This window comes from Caloenas nicobarica, chromosome 11 (assembly GCF_036013445.1).
Source record: "Caloenas nicobarica isolate bCalNic1 chromosome 11, bCalNic1.hap1, whole genome shotgun sequence".
NCBI classification, from domain to species: domain Eukaryota; kingdom Metazoa; phylum Chordata; class Aves; order Columbiformes; family Columbidae; genus Caloenas; species Caloenas nicobarica.
In genome coordinates this window covers 8,055,192-8,076,250 of record NC_088255.1, presented here as the reverse complement: position 1 = coordinate 8,076,250, position 21,059 = coordinate 8,055,192, and the positions used below count along the sequence as shown (strand labels likewise).

Genomic DNA, 21,059 nt, shown 5'->3' with positions numbered 1-21,059 from the left:
AGTTCTTCCCTTGCTGCACCCCATATGCTAGATAATGTTGAAGGAGACGTACCAGGTCCTGGGGAACCAAGCAGGGGAGGTGGAGGCCCAGCAGAGCTACGGGAATGGGTGGTGGGTCAGGAGGGAGTTGCTGGAGTTGGAGGGTGGTAGCTCAGTGAGCACGAGCTCATTTAACGAGATTGAAGCTCTCATAGGAACCGGAATCATATTTTTGAGTGCTTGGCCAATGCTGCAGCAAAGGTGACACATGAGACCAGAACCAGAGCATTGCTGTTCGGCGAGAGGCAGGAATGTTCAAACTGCTGAGATGGACTCCAGAAGAAGGATCTGAGAGAACAGCAGGAAACTCCCAGATACCTGAGAGAATGCGGCTGAACATGTAAGTTGTTTTCTTCCTACAGAATTGAGTCTTCTCACGTGAACTGCTCTGTGTTGGGTGAGCTGTTCATCTCACATCGTGGGTTCCAGTGGGTGATTTTTTTTTTAAATATTTTGCTATTTTTAAATGCTTTGCTTATTTTACCCTTAAGCAGCTTCTGTTTAAAAATATATATATATTTATATTTTATATGTATTTTTACTGCAGAGTACCAAATTTAAAAACATTTAGTACTAAAATAAGTTTCTAATCCTGACTATTCCACAAATTACCTTTCAGAAAGATATTAATACAGCAGAAGAAACTAAAAAAGCAATTTTCATCAGAGCAGAGTGACTATGCGGACTTGCTTCTCTAAAACTCTGGGCTGTTTGGGTTAATGACTTTTAGGTCTACATTTCCTTACAATTTAATGTTTTATAGCTCTTTCTGTCTGAGTTGATGCCTTCCTCCTATAGGTATGAAGATGTTACATTTTAGTTAAAATGTAAAGGTGTGCCTTTTTTTTTTTTTTTTTTAGTCTGCTTATGATTGCATTAGCCCTACATACATAATGTGTAACGTGTCCTTATGAAATTAAAGGAATGTCTAAATTGCACTTTATTTTACTCAAAGAAAGAAAAACGTTAGGGGATGAGTCAAATCAAGCACTTTATTTTTCCTCTCAGAAGAGATGAAATGTGCTGCTGTTAATAGTCTCATTACTGCACCATTATGTCACTGTGTGTAAAATCTCACCCAGCTTTCACTGGGTGAAATCATTATACACCCACTGCATTGAGTTCTGCCACAATAAATTAATCTGCTCCAGTGCTACTGCACTGTTGGGGCTCAACTGTGTAAGCAAGCAGCTGGTGTTTGCTGGTGTGCAGCATCACAAGGGGTGACGAGGAGGCGTCTCAGTGGCTGCCAGGGTTCCTACTGAAGCATCCAGAGCCTAATCCCGAACCAACTGAGGATAATATTGGTTATTTTGTTGATTTTGGTACAGCAGAGGCAGACTAACACAGTTGTGTGGGTGAGGGAAGGACAATGTGTTTATATTTAATGAAATTAAATATAAACCTATAACTAGATTGTCTTAGGAGCTCTGCTGAGCCACACAACACTTCAGAAGAAAGAATGGGATGCTGTAACGCAGTTTCAGCCTTGTTTTTGAGGGAATCATGTCTTTCTGTGGTTTAATATTTCACATCAGCTATTAGGTTTTTAACTTTGCCTCATGAAGCAGTTATTTTAATACCAGAAATTCAGGCAGTAGGATTTTGTGGAGCTCTCCTGAAATACTAGGCAGCTTTCCTCATACCTGCATGATGAAGAAAAGGGAGACTGTCAGGACTGTTTCAAGTTGTCAGGTATCTACGCAGCTTTTCAGCATTCTTCTTATTTTGTGTTCATGAACACAGATAAAGATGAGCCTGGAGTCTGAAGACCTGATGAGAAACTTACCCCCAATCCCTGATTTTTAATTGAGCTACAGAATTCTTATTCAGACATTGCAAGGAAATAGTTAATACCTCATACAGGGCAGAGTATTAAAAATGTGAAAATGCTCTGCCACATGGAAAGAGTCAAGAATAATTCATTTTCATACCAAAGCAGCTGTAATAAACTGCAGTGATTTTTTAATTAAGAAAAGAAGATAGGAAATTGTAATTTAGAGAAATCAGTCTTAAGACTTGCCCAAAGTGAAGTACCCAGGAAGGTCTAGGGAATAAGCATGCAGTCAGTAAGATCATCACTATTACCTGTTGGCCTGAATTTGTCAATCAGAGGAACAAAACTGTCAAGTACGCTCCGAATTCGATACACTAATTGTGAAAACAAACATTTTTAGTCGAGATGGACAGCAACATAAAACATAAAAAATAGAAAACCGGCAAAACCCAAATATTGTTGCAATATTAGTGAACACAAGATTACTGTTTAAACAAATACTTTTGCTATATCGTTAATAACAAAGTAGTGACAAGGCTGATTCCTGAGAGAACTGTCCACAACCTACCAAAAATACTAGCACAAGATTACAAAGGAGACTTCCGTTTTCAGTTGGGAAGCCTTAAATTGCTGCTAGTTGCATCTTTCCTACGCCACCCCTAGGGATTGCCAAGAATGCCCATGTTTTAATATCATTTTCAGTAGCTGCTACCACCCAGGTTCTGCCGAGAGCTCTTCTGCAAGGTGTCCTCCCTCCTCAGTCCCAAGGGGACGAATGGCAGCCTCAGTGCACAGCACCTTGTAGAGTGTATCTGGGAAGATGCCTTGCTGCTAAAATTACATGTTGTCATGGCAACTGAGCATTCAGCCATTGCTGCAGAAAGAGGTGACTCAGGGTCTTGTGATCACTGAGAACGACAAATGAGTCAACCTTTCCCTTCAGTGTCACTAAGGCGTTTGTCTCCTGCCATGCTGCGTAAATGTGAATGAGGTGTTACGGGATCGTTACGTGACGATTTATGGAATCTCAGCATTAGCGGTTTTATAGATGTGCGTAGTTTAATGACCACGTGACCTTGCAGCCTCAGTGTGGATACCGAGCTAACTACTGTAGATGCACTTACCTAGACCAAAGTATATCCCAGTGGTTTCCAGGGAAGCAAAGGTGATTAAACCAGTTCCAAGAGAAATAGTCCAATCTAAGACAAAAGAGTAAATGTTTGGCTTTTTTCATTTTTCTAGTGTACAACAATTTATCCTTCTGTTGAAGTCTTGCCTTACCTTTGTAGTAGTAGTAGCAAATTAGTAAAGCTCCAATTGCAAAGCAAAGAATGACAAAATGAAAGAATTCATCTGAAATAGAGAGGGAAGATCAGGTCACAACTGCACGCATGGCCCTTACAAATACACCTTATTGTACAGTGTATCACCCAGCAAATAAAGTCTATTTCCAGATGAGATGCCCTATATACTAGACTCAACTGCAAAACATACATGCAGACAAGTTGTTATGAGGACCTTTCATCTAGAAGTCTTGATGCAATTCAACAAAGTACTCGTGTCAAAAAAAAAAGGGGGGGGCTTGAACCAGAAATCTTACTTGTGGACTAAGATTCAACAGGGTTGACATCAGTTGAATTTAAAAAAAAAAAAAAAAAAAAAATTACCATCCTTCCGTATGCCCATCCACCGCACTGTCCACTGATGGAAGCGAGTGTTCTCATTCTCACATGCTACAAAAAAAGAAATTACTTTTATTGGCATGGAACTCTGAAATTAAGGAGTTTTAAGTTTATTTCCCTTTTTGTATCTGAAATCGATTCTCAGAACAGAATATATGTAAAACTCTCAGTTCAAAGGAAAGATCTGCAAGCCTTTCAGAAAGATCAAATTAGCAATTTTAAAATCACCCCAGAAAGAACAAGGTTGGTTTGTTTGGTTTTTTTTAAAAAAAGCATAATCAGATGGTTGCATTAACAATACATAATTGTTTTAAAGCAATCTGTGTCTTTTCTGTCTAGTCTGGGACAACCAATAGTCTCAGAATTACAGTGGAGGAGTAAAGCAGTAGTACAAGGGAGCTTCAGTTTGATTCTTGGGTGCTTTGCACAATCACAGCTACAGTAATAGAACCATCTAACCAACACAAAGCGTGTGAGTACCGTCAATCTGCTTAAGGCTGATGAAGTATTTCTGCACCCCCAAAGTTAAAAACTGTAGCTGAAAATTAGTCTCCTGTAGCTAGCTGTACTGATAGATAGAACAGCATAAGAACAAGCTGGGTATTTTTAGAGGTTTAAAGAGCATTTTGCTCTACACTGGTGGTGGGAAGAGTTGCCAAATTCTGTTCTTTCTCTGATTTTATTGTCTAAAGTCAGAAAGAGCTGAATATTTTACCAGATTTCCAATGACGTGTTCAAAGCAGAAGGTTTTTTTCCTTTGTTTGTTGATCACTTGAGAAGGCCCTTAGGCAGTCTGCTGCAGTTTGCCTTTGGGAGTTGATTCATCACAAGTTTTAGATGCTGATTTCACTTACACTGGGCTGTGCAGCCAGGCAACTGCTGCCTGGCAGTGAATTTAATTTTCTCGAGAGTACTGGAAGTGTACTCCAAATGAGCTGCAGACTTTCGCTATTGTGCTTTTGAACCATGAAGCAACTAAACTTTGCCAAGAAATTCTGTTCTGGGTCACCAGATACTGGAGTCACATTTTTGAATTTTTGATACTTTGAGCAATCTGGATTAATGGAGTTCTGGTTTGGGGACAAACTCATTTATTGGGCTATTAATGTTAATGTAGCACTGCACTATTCTGACTCACAAATGTTCCTCTGTGCAGTGGTATGAATGATCTACAGATGCAGAATTTATCAGAACATCATTTCAATGTCTGTTCTGTATTACTCTGCCTCCTAAATGCAGTAGTCCCACTGTAACTTTGTATCATGGAACAACTTGCACAGTATTCCTTCTGTTAAAGCATTACAGTGCATTTTAATAACTGTTCTCAAACTTCTGCTTTTTTATTACAAACTATCTAGGTATCAAGGAGCTGGTATAGCATCACTAAGCAAAACTCAGTCCTGAAAAACAGCATCCACAAGAAAAGCTTCTACTTGCTTGTTTGTACTTACAGTCCACAGTTGAATCTTCTCTTCTGGTAATCTCTGAAAAGCAACAGAGTTTTACTATTTCTGATGGTAAAACTACAAATATGTTGTTTCCCACCATTATCACACTTGCAAGCACAGTGAGTAGTCACTATTTGGTGACTCAGTATAGACACAAGAGCACTTGAAAGTGCCAGGAAATGAAAGAAGTTAAGAGGGCCTGAGAACAGATAAATAAACAATAAAACTGACTATTCACAGCAATCGAAGAGACTTTGAAATAGTTTGGGAGTAGAAGATCAGTGGCCTCCGTGTTAATGTTCAATTGCTAGAACTGAAGCTGGAACCAAGCAGAGCTGCAGGTGTATCACTTGCAGCTGTCCAATGCAGGAGGCACGGTGTCCTGCACTAGCTAAATGTTTTCAGTGTCTCTGGTGTATTGACGACAACTAGAACTGAAGAGTCAAAGGCCATGGTGAGAGGTGGAGAGGTCAGATGCCAGTGGGAAGTCCTATAATCCTCTTTCTGCACCTGTCAAGGTGGGGAGAATATTGTGTTACAATATATTTCTCTACCCTGGTATTTTTATGTAGCTCCCTGGGGATAGGTAACTCAAAAACCTCCCCTAGGGATTGTGCTGCAACTTCTGTCTTCTTCCCAACTCTGTCCTCAGCTGAAACAGCCCAAGTCACAGCAACTCTTCCCCACAGAATAAAAGTGGTTGAGCAGGTCACCTCTCCAAGAGGCTGGTCTGCTGGGCTGTCTGCTTCTGAACTAATGAATGTCATGTTGGCCTGGGAGTGGGAGGGATGAGGTTGATAATGCCATCAAGCCGTTGAAAATTTCCTGCTCTGGGCTTTTTACATCTGTGCTGCTGCTGCTCAGCAGTCCCTGATAAAAGGAAATTTGCCTTTGGCTGTCTGTGCAAGTCCCTTAGCTGGTACTCTGCTGCTTGTTATTTGGCTTTCACCTACATCTCCTCTTGGGGAATGCTCTGTGCTCAGAGCCGAGTGAGGAAAGCATCTAGAGCTGAGTATCACTGTTTTGCAGAAACCAAATTCCAGCTCCCCCAGTCTTGCATCCCTGTTCAGCAGGGGTAAGGGGAATGCTGAAAACTGCCTAGGTTTCTTAGGAAAGACCAAATAGTTGCTCAACAGAATTGCTGGGTTTTCCCCTAAAAAGGATGACAACTGCTGTGAGCTGATCTTGTGAGAACCTGGCAGACCTACAAAAAACGTCAGTTAAATCTGCTAGAACACCTTGTAGAGGTGTAGCCTTGCTATTAGTAGCCACTATGAGAAGCTTGCAACAAAAGCTCTGCACCATGCCCAGGCCCAACACCACACTAACTGGAAACCAAGGGATTTACAGCAAGAGGGTTATTTTTTAATATATAAGCATGTCAGAAAGAAGAAACTGCAGCTATAGTCTTCCAGCAGGATGAGGTTATCTGGGAACACTTACCTGAATGTCTGTAGGGAACAACCTCTGCTGGTTTCCCTAAAATATGACACAAAGATAATGTAGATTAATATCTGTAACAAGTATCCATACCTTGCTGCCAGTCCTAGCCCGTGCAGCTCTGTTGAAATTGTGGTTGTGTAAAAGTGACAAGGTAGGTACCGACTGACTCATCAGAAGGGGCAGCTCTGTTGTGAGTTATACAGTTTGAAAGTGGGAAACATGAATGGATTATTAACTCTCCGTATTCCATCTCTCACAATAGCTGGAGTTGGGTAGAATTAGATCACCTCATGTCAGTTTAAATTATCTGCTCTTATATCCGGGCTAAGATCAACTTAAGACATTAATTAAATGATTAAAGCCTTAACTTTTTTACATCCATGGTTCTATGCCACAAGCTGATAGCTATTTCTGTGGGTTGACACAGCACATTTTCTTTATCTGCATTGTGCTTATTTTCCATCTTTCCTTTGGAAGGAAAGGAAAAGCCTCAGGAACAAGACCCAAGGTGTGGTCCTTGCTGATGATCCCCCGGTCAGCACTGAGGGCTGACTGCAGGCCCTGGTCGTGGCTGTGGTAGATATTTTCAAAACGCTTTCGCTGCATTTCAATGGCAACTGTGCAGACGCAGGCAGCAGGACTTCTCCCACCATAGTAGATTTTGCTGTTCTCCTTGTTCAACTCAAACCACAGGGCATGGCTGAGTGTCAGTATTACTTGAGCTTCATCTTGTGGGAAATGCCCTTCCTACCGCCAAATTCTGACTGGTCCTTTTGCTATGTCTATGCCTGTTAATATACCTTTGCTCAGAAGTTGACCCAAAGAATGCCGGAAATTACCCTTTTTTGGTTTATATTAGTTGTCTCCAGTAAAAATCAATACCGTTGTCAACTTTGTCCTACCTCCAAGTAATTTGCCTTCAGTCGTCTGTTTTCCTAAATCTTCCTCATCGCTGTCTGGAGAGAGAAAGTGGTTTTTCTTCGTATTAAATAAAAATATGCCAGCAGTATCAGAAACAACAGCACTGTAGTTGTTTTCTCATAATATAATAATGGTGTTTAAAGGGGTATAATTAGAAAGTTCTTATTTTAAACACATACATCATCAGCACTGCCAATTAGTTTGAAAATATTATTTCTAAATGCAACTCATTTGATCTTAATCAGCTAGTGACCTTCCATAACAGAATAAGCTAATATCAGTATTATCACTTCCATGTTGCCTGTCACTTCTTAGTCTCTCATTTTCCATATATCAAAATGGTCGAGTGGCAGCCAAAGTGACTTTCGATACACTGTTGATGTTTGCTGATAAGAAATAACAGAGAAGTACTGTACTATAGCATTGCCAGCTACTACTGTACATGGAATACTCTTTGCTTCCTGCTACGGCACAGGCTTCAGCTAGACCAGAGGTGTCAAAATCATTTTCACTGTAAATGTAGGAGTAGTTACATTTATCCAGTCCTAAAATGACATTTGGTCCTTTGAAGGCAACCGCAAGGCTGATGTGGCCCCTGGTGAAAATGACTTTGACACCCCTGGTCTAGCCCATAAATACACTGAGGATCATAGAAGTTATGATCTTATATTTGGGAAGAAATCCTGCAGCAGGGTTTTACATTTCTGAAACCTGCAACTGCCACAAGAGCGGAGGCAGCCGCTATTTTGCTGCTGATGAATCTAGAGGTACTGATTATCTTCTGTGTTCTCCCTTTTGCATATTCTCTTACTTTTTTTCAGAGTTATGCAAAATTGTTACTGAATTTCTGCAAGTCTCCTACGTGAATCTCTCATGAATGTGCAATCAGACTAAATTGTGTTAGGGAAAAAGAAAATAAATCCTCTTTACCTTGTGTATCTTCATCCATGGACTCAGCTTTTTTTGCCCCTTGTGAAAGCATGAGATTCCTTTCCAGTCTCTTCAGGAGTTTCAATTTTTCGTCTGTTTTATATATATAGAAAAAATATTAGAATAACAGATTTCACAATGCTTTATTAAAGACCCTTAGTCTTATTTCAGCTGTGTTTTTTGCACACAAGTAGTACAAAGCATTACAAATCAAAGCATCTTATACACTACTGTTTAGACTTTCTTAAATGGTTGCGGTAGATGCCTGAAGTTTAATATTCTGGCCTTTAATTTGCTCATTATGCTGCCTCTGTGAAAATTCTCACTCCCTGAAGCAATAGCAGCTGCAGCTGAGGTGCTTTAGCTGGCAAGAGCCGCTCACCGCTCCCGGGGCCATGTCTCCCGTCACCCCCGTGGCTTGTGCCGGTTCCCCGTGTCACACGCGGTGCCAGCACCCTCTGGTGGCACAGCAGCGGAGCCCTCCGAGCCACCGCCCGCTGGCGTGGGAGGCCGGAGCTGCAGGTGAGTCTTAACAGCTTCAAATTCAGCTCTGAGGGCCAGCAGGTCTGTGCATCTCTACTAGTTGGAATATTGGGACAAATACAGCTGCTCGGTGCTGCTCACTGTACAGGAGCAGGAAGGGGGTCCTGCTGTGACCGGCTTCCCTAATCCGACAGACAAGCAAAGCTGGGCTGCTCTCCGGGCTGCGAGGTCTCTCCCCTTCATGAACATATTTGATCAAGGCAGAAACAAGAAGCAGAATCTCCCTGAGGGTCTCCAGTTAAATTCAGGGTCATCTTAAGTGAATGCAGCTGTGACCTATTAAAGATAATTAATGAGTCTATGGACCCTGTGGAACTGCACTTGGTTTCTTATTGCACAACCGGGCAAGTGAGAAGTACAGTGGAGACTTTGTATATTGTTGCCAGGTTCGGTACCCTGAGGGGCATCCTCTATCCACTCCTTGTAGTTACTGTTACACGTGTTCTGTGGTCATTTGCAAAAATACTTTCAGCATTTTTGGATATCTTGCCACTATGAGAGCACGGAATGGTCCAGGCTGGCTGGATAACAGCCCATGCAAAAAGGCATCCTGGGTGTCATGAATGGACAGGAAAACTGGGGCACCACTTTACATCAGAGAAATTTCTTTGACATCATCCTCCCAGGACATCCTCTCTCCCTACATGAATAAGTTGTTTTCCCCAGAAGAAGCCAAGTCAAACTAAAGAAAAATCTTTGGCTCCCATTATCACAGTACCTACCTAACTGACTTTTCTAAGCAGTATTTCTAGGCATTTTAGTTGTTCACTAATAGTCACTTCAAAGAATATATCAGAGTTTTCAAACTGGTGTCAAATCCCACTGGCACTGCAGTAATTTTAATCAAATAGCTGACGAGCAGCCAGGTAGGACTCACCCTTTTCCTTGGAGCTGGGCAGCTGCCTATACCCAGATGGGTTGGTTGTCTTCAGCACGAGGTAAAGAACAGCCATTGCCCTGGCTCCTTTCTTCTCTATGGCTTTCAGACAGGCCGCACAGCCTCCAGGCAGGACATTGCAGCTCTTGAGGAGCTGAAAGAAAGGTAAGTATATTTACAAATAGTCCCTCCAATAAAATACAGCCAGTAAAAACATACCCTGCTATACAGATGAATGTATTTCACCCCATCTGTGGGAAAAGTAATTCCCTGCCCCTACCATGCAAGCTGAAAATCAGGGACAAAGAGTAATACCAAAGATGGAAAGAGAATGTAAACTCCATTCAGCAACTCAGAGCAGAGCCGTCAACTGAGGAAAAAGCATGGTGTGTAATAGGTAGCTATTTAAAGAGCTGGAGAAATATAGGGTCTAAAAATGGATATGCAGTATCTTGCAGCAAAATGTCACTACCAATGGTCTTGCCTAGAAAACAGTGAGCTAAACTGATCCTGAGGAATTTATACAAAGCCAGTTATTTTTTCACATGGAGAACAATAAAGTAAAAAGCAGGGGCCTGAGTGTCATTTATCTAAGTGCCCTTTTACAGCATTTAGCACGTTTTAGATATCAGATAATTGGACTGTATATTTTTTCGCGCCCAAGTATATCAGAGAAGTATAAAAGTATCTGTATAACCATGTCATACAAAGGATGCATGTTTCTCTAGTAACTTACATTGTTCTGTTCTTCAGTATTCAGAATAGGTGGATCGGTGGTGGCTAAACATTTTACAAGTGATTCCCAGAAGGACTGGTTCATTTTCTCATGATTCTCCAAGTATTTGGCATCAGCAGTAAAACTCCTCTGGAAGACGCCTGCGAGATAAAACAAGCAAATCACTGTGGAGCAGCAGAAGTGGGTTGTGTGGTAGCGTCCCTGTGGTGCTCAGTGTAGGTGTCCTGACAGATATCAGACTCTATCGGATTCTAAAATCAGACTCTTAACATCAGACATCAGACTCTAATAGGCTGCCCAACATCAGCATGTTAGCATACAAGGTAGAGACTAGTGCTGTATTGCATAAAGCAACTCAGTCTGCCAGAAAGCAGTAGAAAAATGTCAACAGTCCATACAAGTTACTGATGTGTTCGTGATACTATTGTCTCAGAGAAGCAAGGGAAGTACTTGTAGCTATTTATCAGGTGCTTATTCTGACCATGCTGTTTTATAGATAGGCACAAAGACACGAAGGGCTGGATACCAAGATCCTGAGATAGCTTATGAGGCATTTAATACACAGCAAAATCTCCTTCTTGCATCTAAATTCCCACAAGTACATGCCCAAGGCCTGATGAGAAGCCTGTAGAAGAGCTGGGAACTGACTGCTGGTCTGTCTTCCACAAGCGAGGAGATGGATGGAGTATCTTTTCAGAGGAAACAAGTTTCATTTACTCGTGGCCACTCCAGCAAACACTGTTGTGTGTATTGTGAAAGAGCTGAAGCTTTGATCTTTGTGTGCTACCCTTACCTTGCTGTTCTTCAGTAAGATCTGGGAATGGGCCATTCAAGTCCTCCATTGCTGTGCCTGTTCAAAAGGGGGAAAAAAAGCATATTTAGAAACAGATCAGCCTGAGCTTCTCTATTTTTCTGTCTTACGCTTGATTTTCTGCAAACACGCTGCCTATCTCTAAGCACTTCAGTTTTGAAATCACTTCTCTGTTGCAATGGGAGTTTCACATCGTGATTCATTTACCTTCTTGGGAATTCTCTGAGTGAGTCTTGCTGGGCTGGCCTTTGGTTATTAAGAAACAAAAGTCTGATCATCATGAGTAAAACGAAAAGAAGTCCAACTTGATCATTCACATTGTTGGTTTTTTACGACTACCAAGGTGTCTAATTAACTCTTTACTATAGAGGTGAGTAACTCAATAGGCCCTGTTCCATTCACAAAACAGAACAATTATTCTGTACCTTTGACATCGCTATACTTAAAATGTACAAATCGGGGAAAATAGTAGAAATAGTTCACAGGAGAGCCCCACAAGATTTGGAATCCTTGTGTCACTGAAGACTTTGTACTTCAATGTCTATTCTTTCCAAGCTGTCATGAAAAGGAAATTTCCACGAACTTTAGGTTTATGAATTAATAATTGTTAAGTGTCAATCCCAGATTTCTTACTGGTATTTGCCATGGAAACAAAACATTCTGACATCCCCAAAATCCAATTTTTCCTTTTGTTTTGCTAGACTTGCCCAAGAAATTTTGTTTTGAAGTTGTTTCATTCTGAGGATGCTTTTTTTTGGTGGTGGTTGTGGTTCTGAACAGTTGCCTCTGTGTACTGAGGTCCAGGCATCCTGCACTGCCTGCATCTCCTCTCATGCAACAGTTCAACTAAACCACTATTGCATTGAGAGATGCAAAAGGAGATTTTTGTGGGCCCTGAACTGCAGTTTCCACTATGCGGGGTGCAACAAGAAAACATTTATACACCCACAGTTTTTCTTACAATATGACATTTGGTCCATTCAACGAAACACTTTCAATCAAGCAGTTTGGAAACTAAGTATTTCCTTTAAATTTTCCAGGTGGAAAACTCTTTATTTTCCTGCAGTTTTCTAGACACCATCATATCAATCAGAAAATATTCCAATACAAAATCCAAAACGGGTCCAGCTGATATCTTCAGAAGGACAGCGTAACACACAAGCAAAAACATCTTTGTTCTGAAAACAGAACAACTTTTTCATGTGTCAGTTGTCAGACAGAGGAAATTAGACACAAATAGACTGCCCTCCATCCCTCTTTTGGAACAAGGGTCGAGGTCTCACATTTTTGGTATGTTGGTGATTCTGGGGACTTTCTCCTTTCCTAGGCTCCAAGTGTTCTCCAAGTTATGAGATACTTAGTATGAAACTGTGTTTAGCCACTGGTTTGCTGTTTGGCTCTGGGAAAATTACATAACCTCTTTAACCACTTTTAAAAGCTAAGTCTAGAAAACTGCTTACCTACCTCCTAGGTGCATTGTGAGAAAAAAATAATTTAATATTTTAAGAACATTCTGAAACTATTCTCAATGATGACTCTATGCAAGACATCTACAACGGCAGATAATATGTTTTATTTAACCACCTGACACACCTGGAAAAACTGTCAAGTTTTTGGACAAACAAGCTTTGAAATCTATCAATTAGCCTAATAAAAGTTTTCGCCTCTCCCACAAACCTTTCCTGACTTACATACAGCCTGTGATGCTGTAGCTGCGGCAGCAGCGCTGAGTGACAGTCGCTGGCAAAGTGAGACTGTGAGCACCCGATAGGGAATGCAGGAAACACATCTGTGCTTTCTGCCAGGTCAGCAACAGCTCATGTTGAAACACAGGAACCAGCTCACCACACCCTGGACAAACTTGTTCTCAGCCACACAATAACGAACAGAATTTCTGGGCAGTTATGTATTTTCAGCCATGGTTTTCAGCCCATTTAAGTGTCTTTCTTGCCTCTCTGTTCACTCAGCTTAAACCTTGCAAGAACATTTGCTTTTTTAAGTTAAAACCTTTAGACTTCTTTGGGGACTGCACAATTGAAATACCAGGCCTAAAGGAACAAAATTACGCTAAATATAAACATTTATCTTCTCCCTGATGAGTTCCATTTTATAAAAATACTTATAAATATCTACAGATTTTACTGCTGAGTGAAATTGAGGAGGTTTGTCTTTGGGGCTCCTAACACCTAGTGAAGGCCACGTTCATTGGCACATTCGAGGCTGGTTGCTGTTCCTGTGCCATGAACCTGCCGCAGCAGTTGCCTTACGCCGACTTTGCGTCATCCCAAAGGCAAAGCGAGCAGGTGGGCAGTGGCAGATCTGTCCCCCCACACACAAAGGAAGAGCAGATAGAACACTGGAGGCACAGGAGATGCTGTCAACCTCTTTCGCCATCAGACCTATTTACCTTAAAACTGTTCATTTCCTGACCCGAACGACCAAACTGCTCAGCTGTACCAGCAACAGAAATACCTGTGCCTAATGCACTTACGCATCCCGCTCTGATAAGACCTGGGTGCCACAAGAGGATCCAGGAGCACCCAGAATCTGCTCCCATCTGCCTTCCTGTGCCTCCAGCACAGCTAAGCCCTGTCAGTTGCCAGGCTTTACGTAACTAAGGAAGCCGGACAATTAACTCCTTTGTGGCTCTTCTGGAAAGAAAATCAGATCTAAACAAAGGATAAGTATAGGCATTTAATTATTGTATGTTATAAAAGTGATTTAGCTGATTATACCTCATAATGAGGGAAGGATGATAATATACTGGCATTTCAGTCTGACCGTGAGCTCATTGAGGAATGACAGGAACAACAGATCTCATCTTGCTTTCCCCACAGCAAATCAGAATTTAATTGCAGTGAGGTCTTTTTAACATGTTAGAATAAAATTTGTGTGCAGAGTCAGATTCTCCCCATTGTTTAGAAAGTGAAGCTAATAACTGCCATATACAACAACTTTTTCTTAGCTGCTGAAATAGATCTGAGTGAAATTGTTCAATGAGATTGAAAAAAAAAAGTAAATTAAGTGAAACAAGGTTTTGACTTCAAAACAAAACCCAGACAATCCTAAACCTTTGCCCTTTGAAACTACTTTTACCTTTCATTATAATTTATATGCTGACACCAAATCTTTCTAAATTTTATTTGAAACATAAATGTTAAGTCCCTCCCCGTCCTTCTCTCAAACCAAACCAAGCAGCTTTCATAAAGCACACCTGCAAGTCTTAGGCTGGTCCTAGCAGCTGGTTCCATAGGCAGATGTCCCGGAGGGCTGTGGCCACGGTGAAAGCTGGTAGTTTCTTCCAGCAAGACAATAAAAACCAATCCACACCAGCTTGGTTTGACACCATTCCTAGTCTAGTCTCCTCAGGTAATGCCACCAGTGAGATAATTCTGCTATTCATCTCCTTGCCTTCCTGCTGTCAAATGCAGTTGAAATGCAGCAGAGACATAGCAAAACCCCAAGCCTTCTCACTCTTTACAGATCCTTGAGCGTAGACAGGTGGAAGACCACCAAGTACGTGTCACCACGGGGAGGGCAGCTCCCCAGGCTCAGTGTGACCATCCCCACGGGGTGAGCAGGGAGCGGGGACAGCCCGTGTGCTCCGTGCCGCAGCTCTGGCGCTCCCCTCCCCGCTGCCGGCTCTCGCAGCGAGCCCTGGCACGGTGGAAGTGCTGCTGCCAGCCCCGCACCCGCAGACCTGCCGCGGTTTGCTGCCTCTTTTCCATCCGCGTTGCTGAAATAATGACAGTGCTCCCACATGCGTTGACATGCTCCACTTGAAATTACCTGGTTTGTATTTCTCCTTACACGCTGTGTACTCCTCCGTGTGGTCGCTGGAAAGCTCTGAAAGCAAGAAAATGAGTTCATCAGAAGCCAGAAGAGCTCATGTTCGTACTCTGAGAAAGACAAGCAAATCTCCCTCTATGCATAGAATGAGGGGGTTACCACAACAATTTTATAGGGAAAAAAAAACCCCAAAACTCAAAAAAAACAACAACAAAACATGGAAGGCCAGTCAGGAAGACATAGAGATTACAGGGAACACTGGCGCCTTGCCCTACAGCACCACAACCCCTTGTACAGCATCGAGACACCTCAGACAGCAATCAACAACCCAGCTGTGTACCAAAAGCCAGGCCACCACCCAAAACACCCTCGGTCTCAGGCACAAGAAGCTCCCAAACCCCTCCTGGCACTTACCTGCGGGGCTGCGTGGTGCGTCGGGATCCTGGGGCAGGGTGCGTGTGGTGCTGGCCCTGGCGTGTGAATGCGGGCGGGCGTCAGCGCCGGCGCCTCACGTGGGCTCCCTGACTCACAGCCAGAGCGGCGGCGGCTCCGCGTCGCCTTCCAGCCACCAGCGGCCACGCTCCAGGCGTGGCGGGAGGAGCGGTGTGTGTTTTCCATGTCCTCGAGCTCTGGGGAAGGACCCTGAGGGCTGATCCCACTGGAGCGGGGAGAGGAGCTGGATGGCCTCCTGGGCTGTCGCAGGCACTGATGGGCCTCAGCAGCCGTGCCCAGCCAGGACAACCCACCCCACTCTGATGGAGGTTTGCAGTCCTGGGCACGCTGACCTCCTCAGGTCATGTGCACAGGAAAAACCTCGCTCAGGGAGCATCTTAGCAGGGGGCTCAGCACCCACATGTGGAAATATTTGCAGCACACCCAAATGGTCATGGCCATCAATTAGGGCCCATCAAGGGCCCATTAACCAGGGAGGACCCTTGTTGTTCAAGAAATGTCCCCTCACCCCCTGGACCCTCCCCAGGCCATGTGACTGCCCAGACCAGGCACCCATCACCGCCTCCCGCACCCTGCACTGGTCAGGTTGGCGTCTCTGTCTGTTACTGGCCATGGCCGGGGGCTCACCCAGCCCCTCTGGGCCCCGGCCCTGGTGGGGAGAGCCCCGTGCCTGGCTCCTGCCCATGGGCATCCAGGGCTGTGCTCGGGCCTGGAGATCAACCAGCGCTGGTGCCTGGTGGGGTTTGCTGTTGGTACCACTCAGACACTTGTGTGACAGCTCAGTCGTGCTTTATTTGAGTAGAAAGGGCTGACCCCCAGAGCAGTCAGTGGGGGCTCTGTCATAGAACCCCAAGCCCTGCCCTGGTGGGGCTGCCTTCAGCCCCTGCCGGAGGGCTGGGGTGGTGGGTGATGTGAGGGAAGGTGGCCACCGTGCTGGTCCTGCTGCAGCAGAGTGGCCAGGGACAGGCTAGGGGGTTGTGGGGGCGGCGAGCATGACAGTTTTCCGGGCAGGAGCGGTGGCTGCTGGTGTCGAGTTCAGATAAAAGGGGTGCTGGAGGTGTCTGGTGCACGTGTCCAGGCGCAAGGGGACGTCGCTGGTCTACAGCTTGGCTAAAATTTTACCAAACGGACCCGCACTGTGGAGAGAGAAGGCTGCTGAGAACCAAGCTGCAGGTGGGACATGGGGACTCCCCTCTGCAGCACGGCCCAGAGCTGGCACGGCTCACACCATGGGCTGGAGCTGCTGGCTCCCCTTGGCTGAGGCGGACACCTGCACCTCAGGGAACTGCCGAGCAGGGGGATTCCTCCAGGCAGGTTCCCCCTCAGGAGCGGGCGACGGTGCGCATCTTGCTTTCTAGGACAGTCTCATCCCCACTCCTTCTCATCCTGCCATGGCTTTGCCTGTGGCTCTTGGGGCTGCTCTTGGCCAGGCAGGGTCAGCTGGAGCTCACTCTGGCTCCAGCCAGAGCGGGTTCCCGAGGAGGTATCCCAGGAATTAAGAGGCTAATTCAAGAACCCAACAGCAGCGTGAACCTCAGCAGGATTCTTTGGCCAGCCCTTAACTCGCCCCATCACAGCAGCCTGACTAGAAAGGCTCCATGGCTACAAGCAGCTACCTAAGGAAGCAGTGGAGGGGGAAATCAATAACTTACACTGCTGTCATTGCTCGCTGCTTGATATAGACCACCAGCAATATGAGGAGTGGTATCAGAAGCATGAATACAGCTGCGACTATCATACAGGTATTTCGGGTATCGCTAGCACAGGAAACACGTTCGGTCACTACAGCCTCGGAATCATCTCCTGTCCCCTGGGCATTGGAACGATCTGCGCTTCTCTCATTGGGCGGATCTGCAGGAACAATTCTGGACGTTAGTCTGTCCTGTGCACCACTGGTAAACCTGCAGCACCTTTGATATAGCCAGCAAGTTCTCTGTTGTCCCCCAGTGCTGGTGCCTGGAGGCACCATCCCACCCTTTGGGACAGGGTGTCCCACTGACAAAACTCAGAAGGCCACAAGGAGAGCACGTTGTGGAGTGCAGCAGCTTCACCGTTCGCTCCTTTGAGGGACACGGATGAAACCTGTCCCTGCAGCAGGGAGTGCCACCCCCACCCAAGGGGACGGAGTCAGGCCTTGGCAGCAGACACTTGAGTCTTGCTCTCCCCTTCTGCCTTTTCTCCGGAATGGGCACTGCTGCAGGTGCTCCCAGGTTTCAGGACGTGTCTCCTTTAGGGACTCCCAACGGGATCAATCAGTACCTGAGTCCGTTTGAAAAAATTCATATACTCTGCTGTGGTGGACTTCTCCTGGCTTGGGCAGCACTGCCAAAAAGCAGAGAAGACAGGTAAAGCCTCAGCACAGCTTGGGCGCAGATGATGCAGGAGGATGGGCAGGTTCCCTCTAAGCCCAGTCTGGCGGTCAGGGCATCACTCTGGACCCAGCCCACGGGAGGGATCCCGCTCTGTGCTGCTCTTGGGCCTCTGGGAACTCACGGCAAGATCTGGGCTGCAGCTACAGCGGGAGGTACATTCGTACAAGTGTCATGTTGCCCACCATTTGTGGAATGGGGTCCAGATGCCCCCAACTCAAAAACACTTTCAGCTTTGGCTGCTGACGTGACGTGCAAGAGCGGGCACTGGGGGAAGAGCCTGCTGACACAGCCCGGTCCTGATGGGTGACACCGGCTGACCGCGGGACAGCAGTTACCTGGCCGGCCTGTCTCTCGCTTCTCCTCCAGGCGTTTTCCACCAGGGACTGGCAGTGAGCGGCTGCTTCCTTCTGGAAACGCCTCCTTCTGCACAGCCTTGCGGTCCGTCTCTAGAGAAAGAAAGGGGGACAGCTGGGTCAGATGAGACCCTTCCCATCAGGGAGATGGCATCTGCAGGAGGCAATACTTCTCAAAGGCACCAAAAAGGATTAGAAACAAGGCTGGGCTGTCGGGACTGCGCCTCGTCACCACTCCAAACAGCCATGCCTGACCTGCTGGGAGACCAGGAAGTTGCACACGACCTCCTGGTTCCCGTTGCACAAAGTGCATCTCCGGCAAAATGGCAAGCGACGCTAAATGCCTCCTGCAAGGAGGACGGGAAGAAGCTGCAGCCAGGCCAGCCGGGGAAACAGCCCTTCTGAGAAGGCTCCCCCGCAAGGCCCTCACGCCCTTCCCTGTGAGCACCAGCCACAGCCACATTCATCCCGGCCCAGCTATCGGCCTGCAGATGGGAAACCGAGCTCAATCCAAAAAGGCAGCGGAATCAGCATCTCCACCCGATTCCCAGCACAGGAAAGGGCAACCAGCATTGCTTGGGACCTCGATCCCGCCGTGAACTGGCCCCGTGGGCAAGCAGTGCTACACGTGAGCTGAACACGCGTTCGGCACACACCAGGCCCTCCAATCTGTGTCCTGACGTCTGCACAAACCAGCTCTGAGCCCTAATGGTAAAATGGGGGCAGCAGCTGCCCCTGGCTCTTGGCAGAGTGAAATAGACCCACCGTATCCTCCCTGCAGTTTCTTCAGAATTTGCTTCCTGAATTCAGATGCCTCTGGGGGCTTTTTTTCTCCTTCAGCTTGATACTTGGGTCTTGGAACACCTTAACAGAAAGTATGAGTTTCAATTTTATGTCAAGACATTACGGAAAAACGATGCACAGCTTGTGAGGTGAGCAGAGACAGACTACTCACCCCTGCGACGCCAGCCAGGCTGTAGCCCAGCATCCAGGCGAGGAGCTGGAAAAGTCCTTCCTACAGGCACATCTGTAACCGAACACCCAAAGAAGCCTCTGTCATCTATTGTGATCTGCATCAGCAGAACTGAATCGCAGCTGCAGTGACAGGACCACGCAAGGAGAGGGCACACATGTGCAGGTCTCCGTCCCCACACCCGAGAGGTGTCTGGCTGGAGGACCTTTGGGCTTGGAGCTGGGAGCTCAAACAGGGAGGAAAAAGCCGTAACGTACCCACAGCATCTCTCGGAACCTCCATCCTGGAACCCGGACGGAAACCTGGATCCCCTTGGCCGACAGGCATGGCTGAAAACAAGCACAGGACAGAACAGCTCCCGTGACACAGTGCAAACCACTTCTTCAGCTCAGAGCGGCAGGGAGTGCAATATCAAAGCGGGGATTACTCCACGGCACTTGTCCCTCCCTCCCACTCGGGATATGGGGCAAAGAGTTACCGTGTGCCTGCAGCGGCACCGTACTGGGACAAACGAACCGTGCACAGAGCTGCCAGGAGAAAGGACTCCCTGGAGCTCACACCTGCTCTAACTCAACCCCAACAAGCTGCTGGCTTGGCAGCCGGCACTGGGAGCAGCTCAGGCTCTGAGGGGCTGGCAAAGACACTTTCTCAAGGCAAAGCGCCCTGGGACACATCACTGAGCCCAGCCCATTCCCTCTCTGCTCTCCTCTATGTCTCTGCTTTGGTCACAGAAGGAGCGACTTGCCTTACCCATGGAAAGCAGACTAAAAGGTAAATGCTCCTTCCCTCCACTGAAACATTATCAATGTTTCTTCCTTCAAGGAAAGGGACATTGACAACTTACATCCAGGATGACCCAAGGGCTCCAAGCCAATAGCCAGACGAGAAGCTTGATCAGGGCCACCACCCCCATCTAGAAGCAAGCACAGATGGAAACCTTCCCATTAAATGCTGGGATCCACTTGCTGCCTTAGTGAACTGTGGGCACGGGAAGGGGCTCAGGTAACAACACGGGAGCCCGACGTAGGTCAAGCTTCCCAAAGCTGCAGAGGGGCCTGGTGGCCTCCTGGCTGGCTCCTGGCAGCTCTGCAAACACTCTTCCCAGGCCACGTGCAACACCCCTCGAGGAGCGGACGGATCCACACACAGAGGAAACCCTCGCAAAGCCTTGGAGGAAAAGCCATCCTGCCTGCTTCTTGGGGAGAGGAGCCCGCTGGCCATGAAAAGCTGCACCAGTGCCACCCACTTACCCATTCCCTGTGCTCGCAACGGAGCACCCTGGGCAGTCCTGGCATGCAGGGCCACCAGGAGGAGGAGGAGAAGGAGGCGCTGGGCGAGGGCCATGGCACCCACGCTTGCACCACACTACTGCCGCTGCTGCTTTCGCTGCTGCTGCTGCCGCTGCTGCTGCTGCAGTGAGGGCCGGGGGCTGCGCGGTCCGTTCATATGGCTGTCGCGGCACCGTGTGGCTCTGTGACCTCACAGCCCCGCTGTGACCTCATGGCTGGGCCGAGGCTGCACAGGGACGGCTCTGAGGGCGCTCATGGAGAACCACTGGAGCACAGCAGTTCTGTTATCCCCCACTGTGCATTGCTTAGGTGTGCCACGGGCACGTGGACCTGACCCTTAATATTTTCGGCACTCAGAAGGAGGCTGTGGCTGCTCTTGCAAATGCAGCTCCCAGTTTGGTAAAGGCCAAATGCTCCAAGTTTCTGTACCTCCTGAGCAGATATTCCTTTTTTCCCCTTTACAGGTGATCAGCATTTCAACATCCACCCTCCTGTGTGGTCAGAAGTTTGGGAAAAAGCCAGCAGTCCGTCAGCACTGCTGGAGCCCTTGAAGGGCCACCAGTGGGTGCCGAAGCATTTGTGCAGAAAGGCCACCAGCATGGGGCCTTGTCCCTGGGCACGGA

General features: G+C 46.5%; 1 protein-coding gene across 1 annotated transcript; it reads right to left on the bottom strand.

The window, feature by feature from the left end:
• Positions 1-1,251: 1,251 nt before the first annotated feature.
• TMEM40 (transmembrane protein 40) lies at positions 1,252-20,060 on the bottom strand. Its single transcript, XM_065642872.1, has 20 exons — positions 19,992-20,060; positions 19,405-19,476; positions 18,605-18,659; positions 18,157-18,267; positions 17,709-17,771; positions 17,102-17,300; positions 15,411-15,466; positions 14,997-15,053; positions 11,190-11,246; positions 10,397-10,536; positions 9,661-9,814; positions 8,241-8,333; positions 7,292-7,345; positions 6,390-6,425; positions 4,950-4,982; positions 3,484-3,549; positions 3,098-3,169; positions 2,941-3,015; positions 2,128-2,190; positions 1,252-1,685 (listed from the first exon to the last, which is right to left on the bottom strand). Exons 1-20 carry the CDS (start codon positions 20,058-20,060, stop codon positions 1,666-1,668), a joined length of 1,545 nt encoding a protein of 514 aa, XP_065498944.1. The 3' UTR covers positions 1,252-1,665.
• Positions 20,061-21,059: the final 999 nt, after the last annotated feature.

Excerpts from the sequence above, each read along its gene's own strand:
- TMEM40 (XM_065642872.1), bottom strand. The coding sequence starts at position 20,060 with ATGGGGGTGGTGGCCCTGATCAAGCTTCTCGTCTGGCTATTGGCTTGG. Across the intron at positions 17,772-18,156 it reads GCGAGAGACAGGCCGGCCAG|TGCTGCCCAAGCCAGGAGAA; the intron begins GTAACTGCTGTC and ends GCTTTTTGGCAG. Across the intron at positions 6,426-7,291 it reads TGAAGGCAAATTACTTGGAG|GGAAACCAGCAGAGGTTGTT; the intron begins GTAGGACAAAGT and ends GTCATATTTTAG.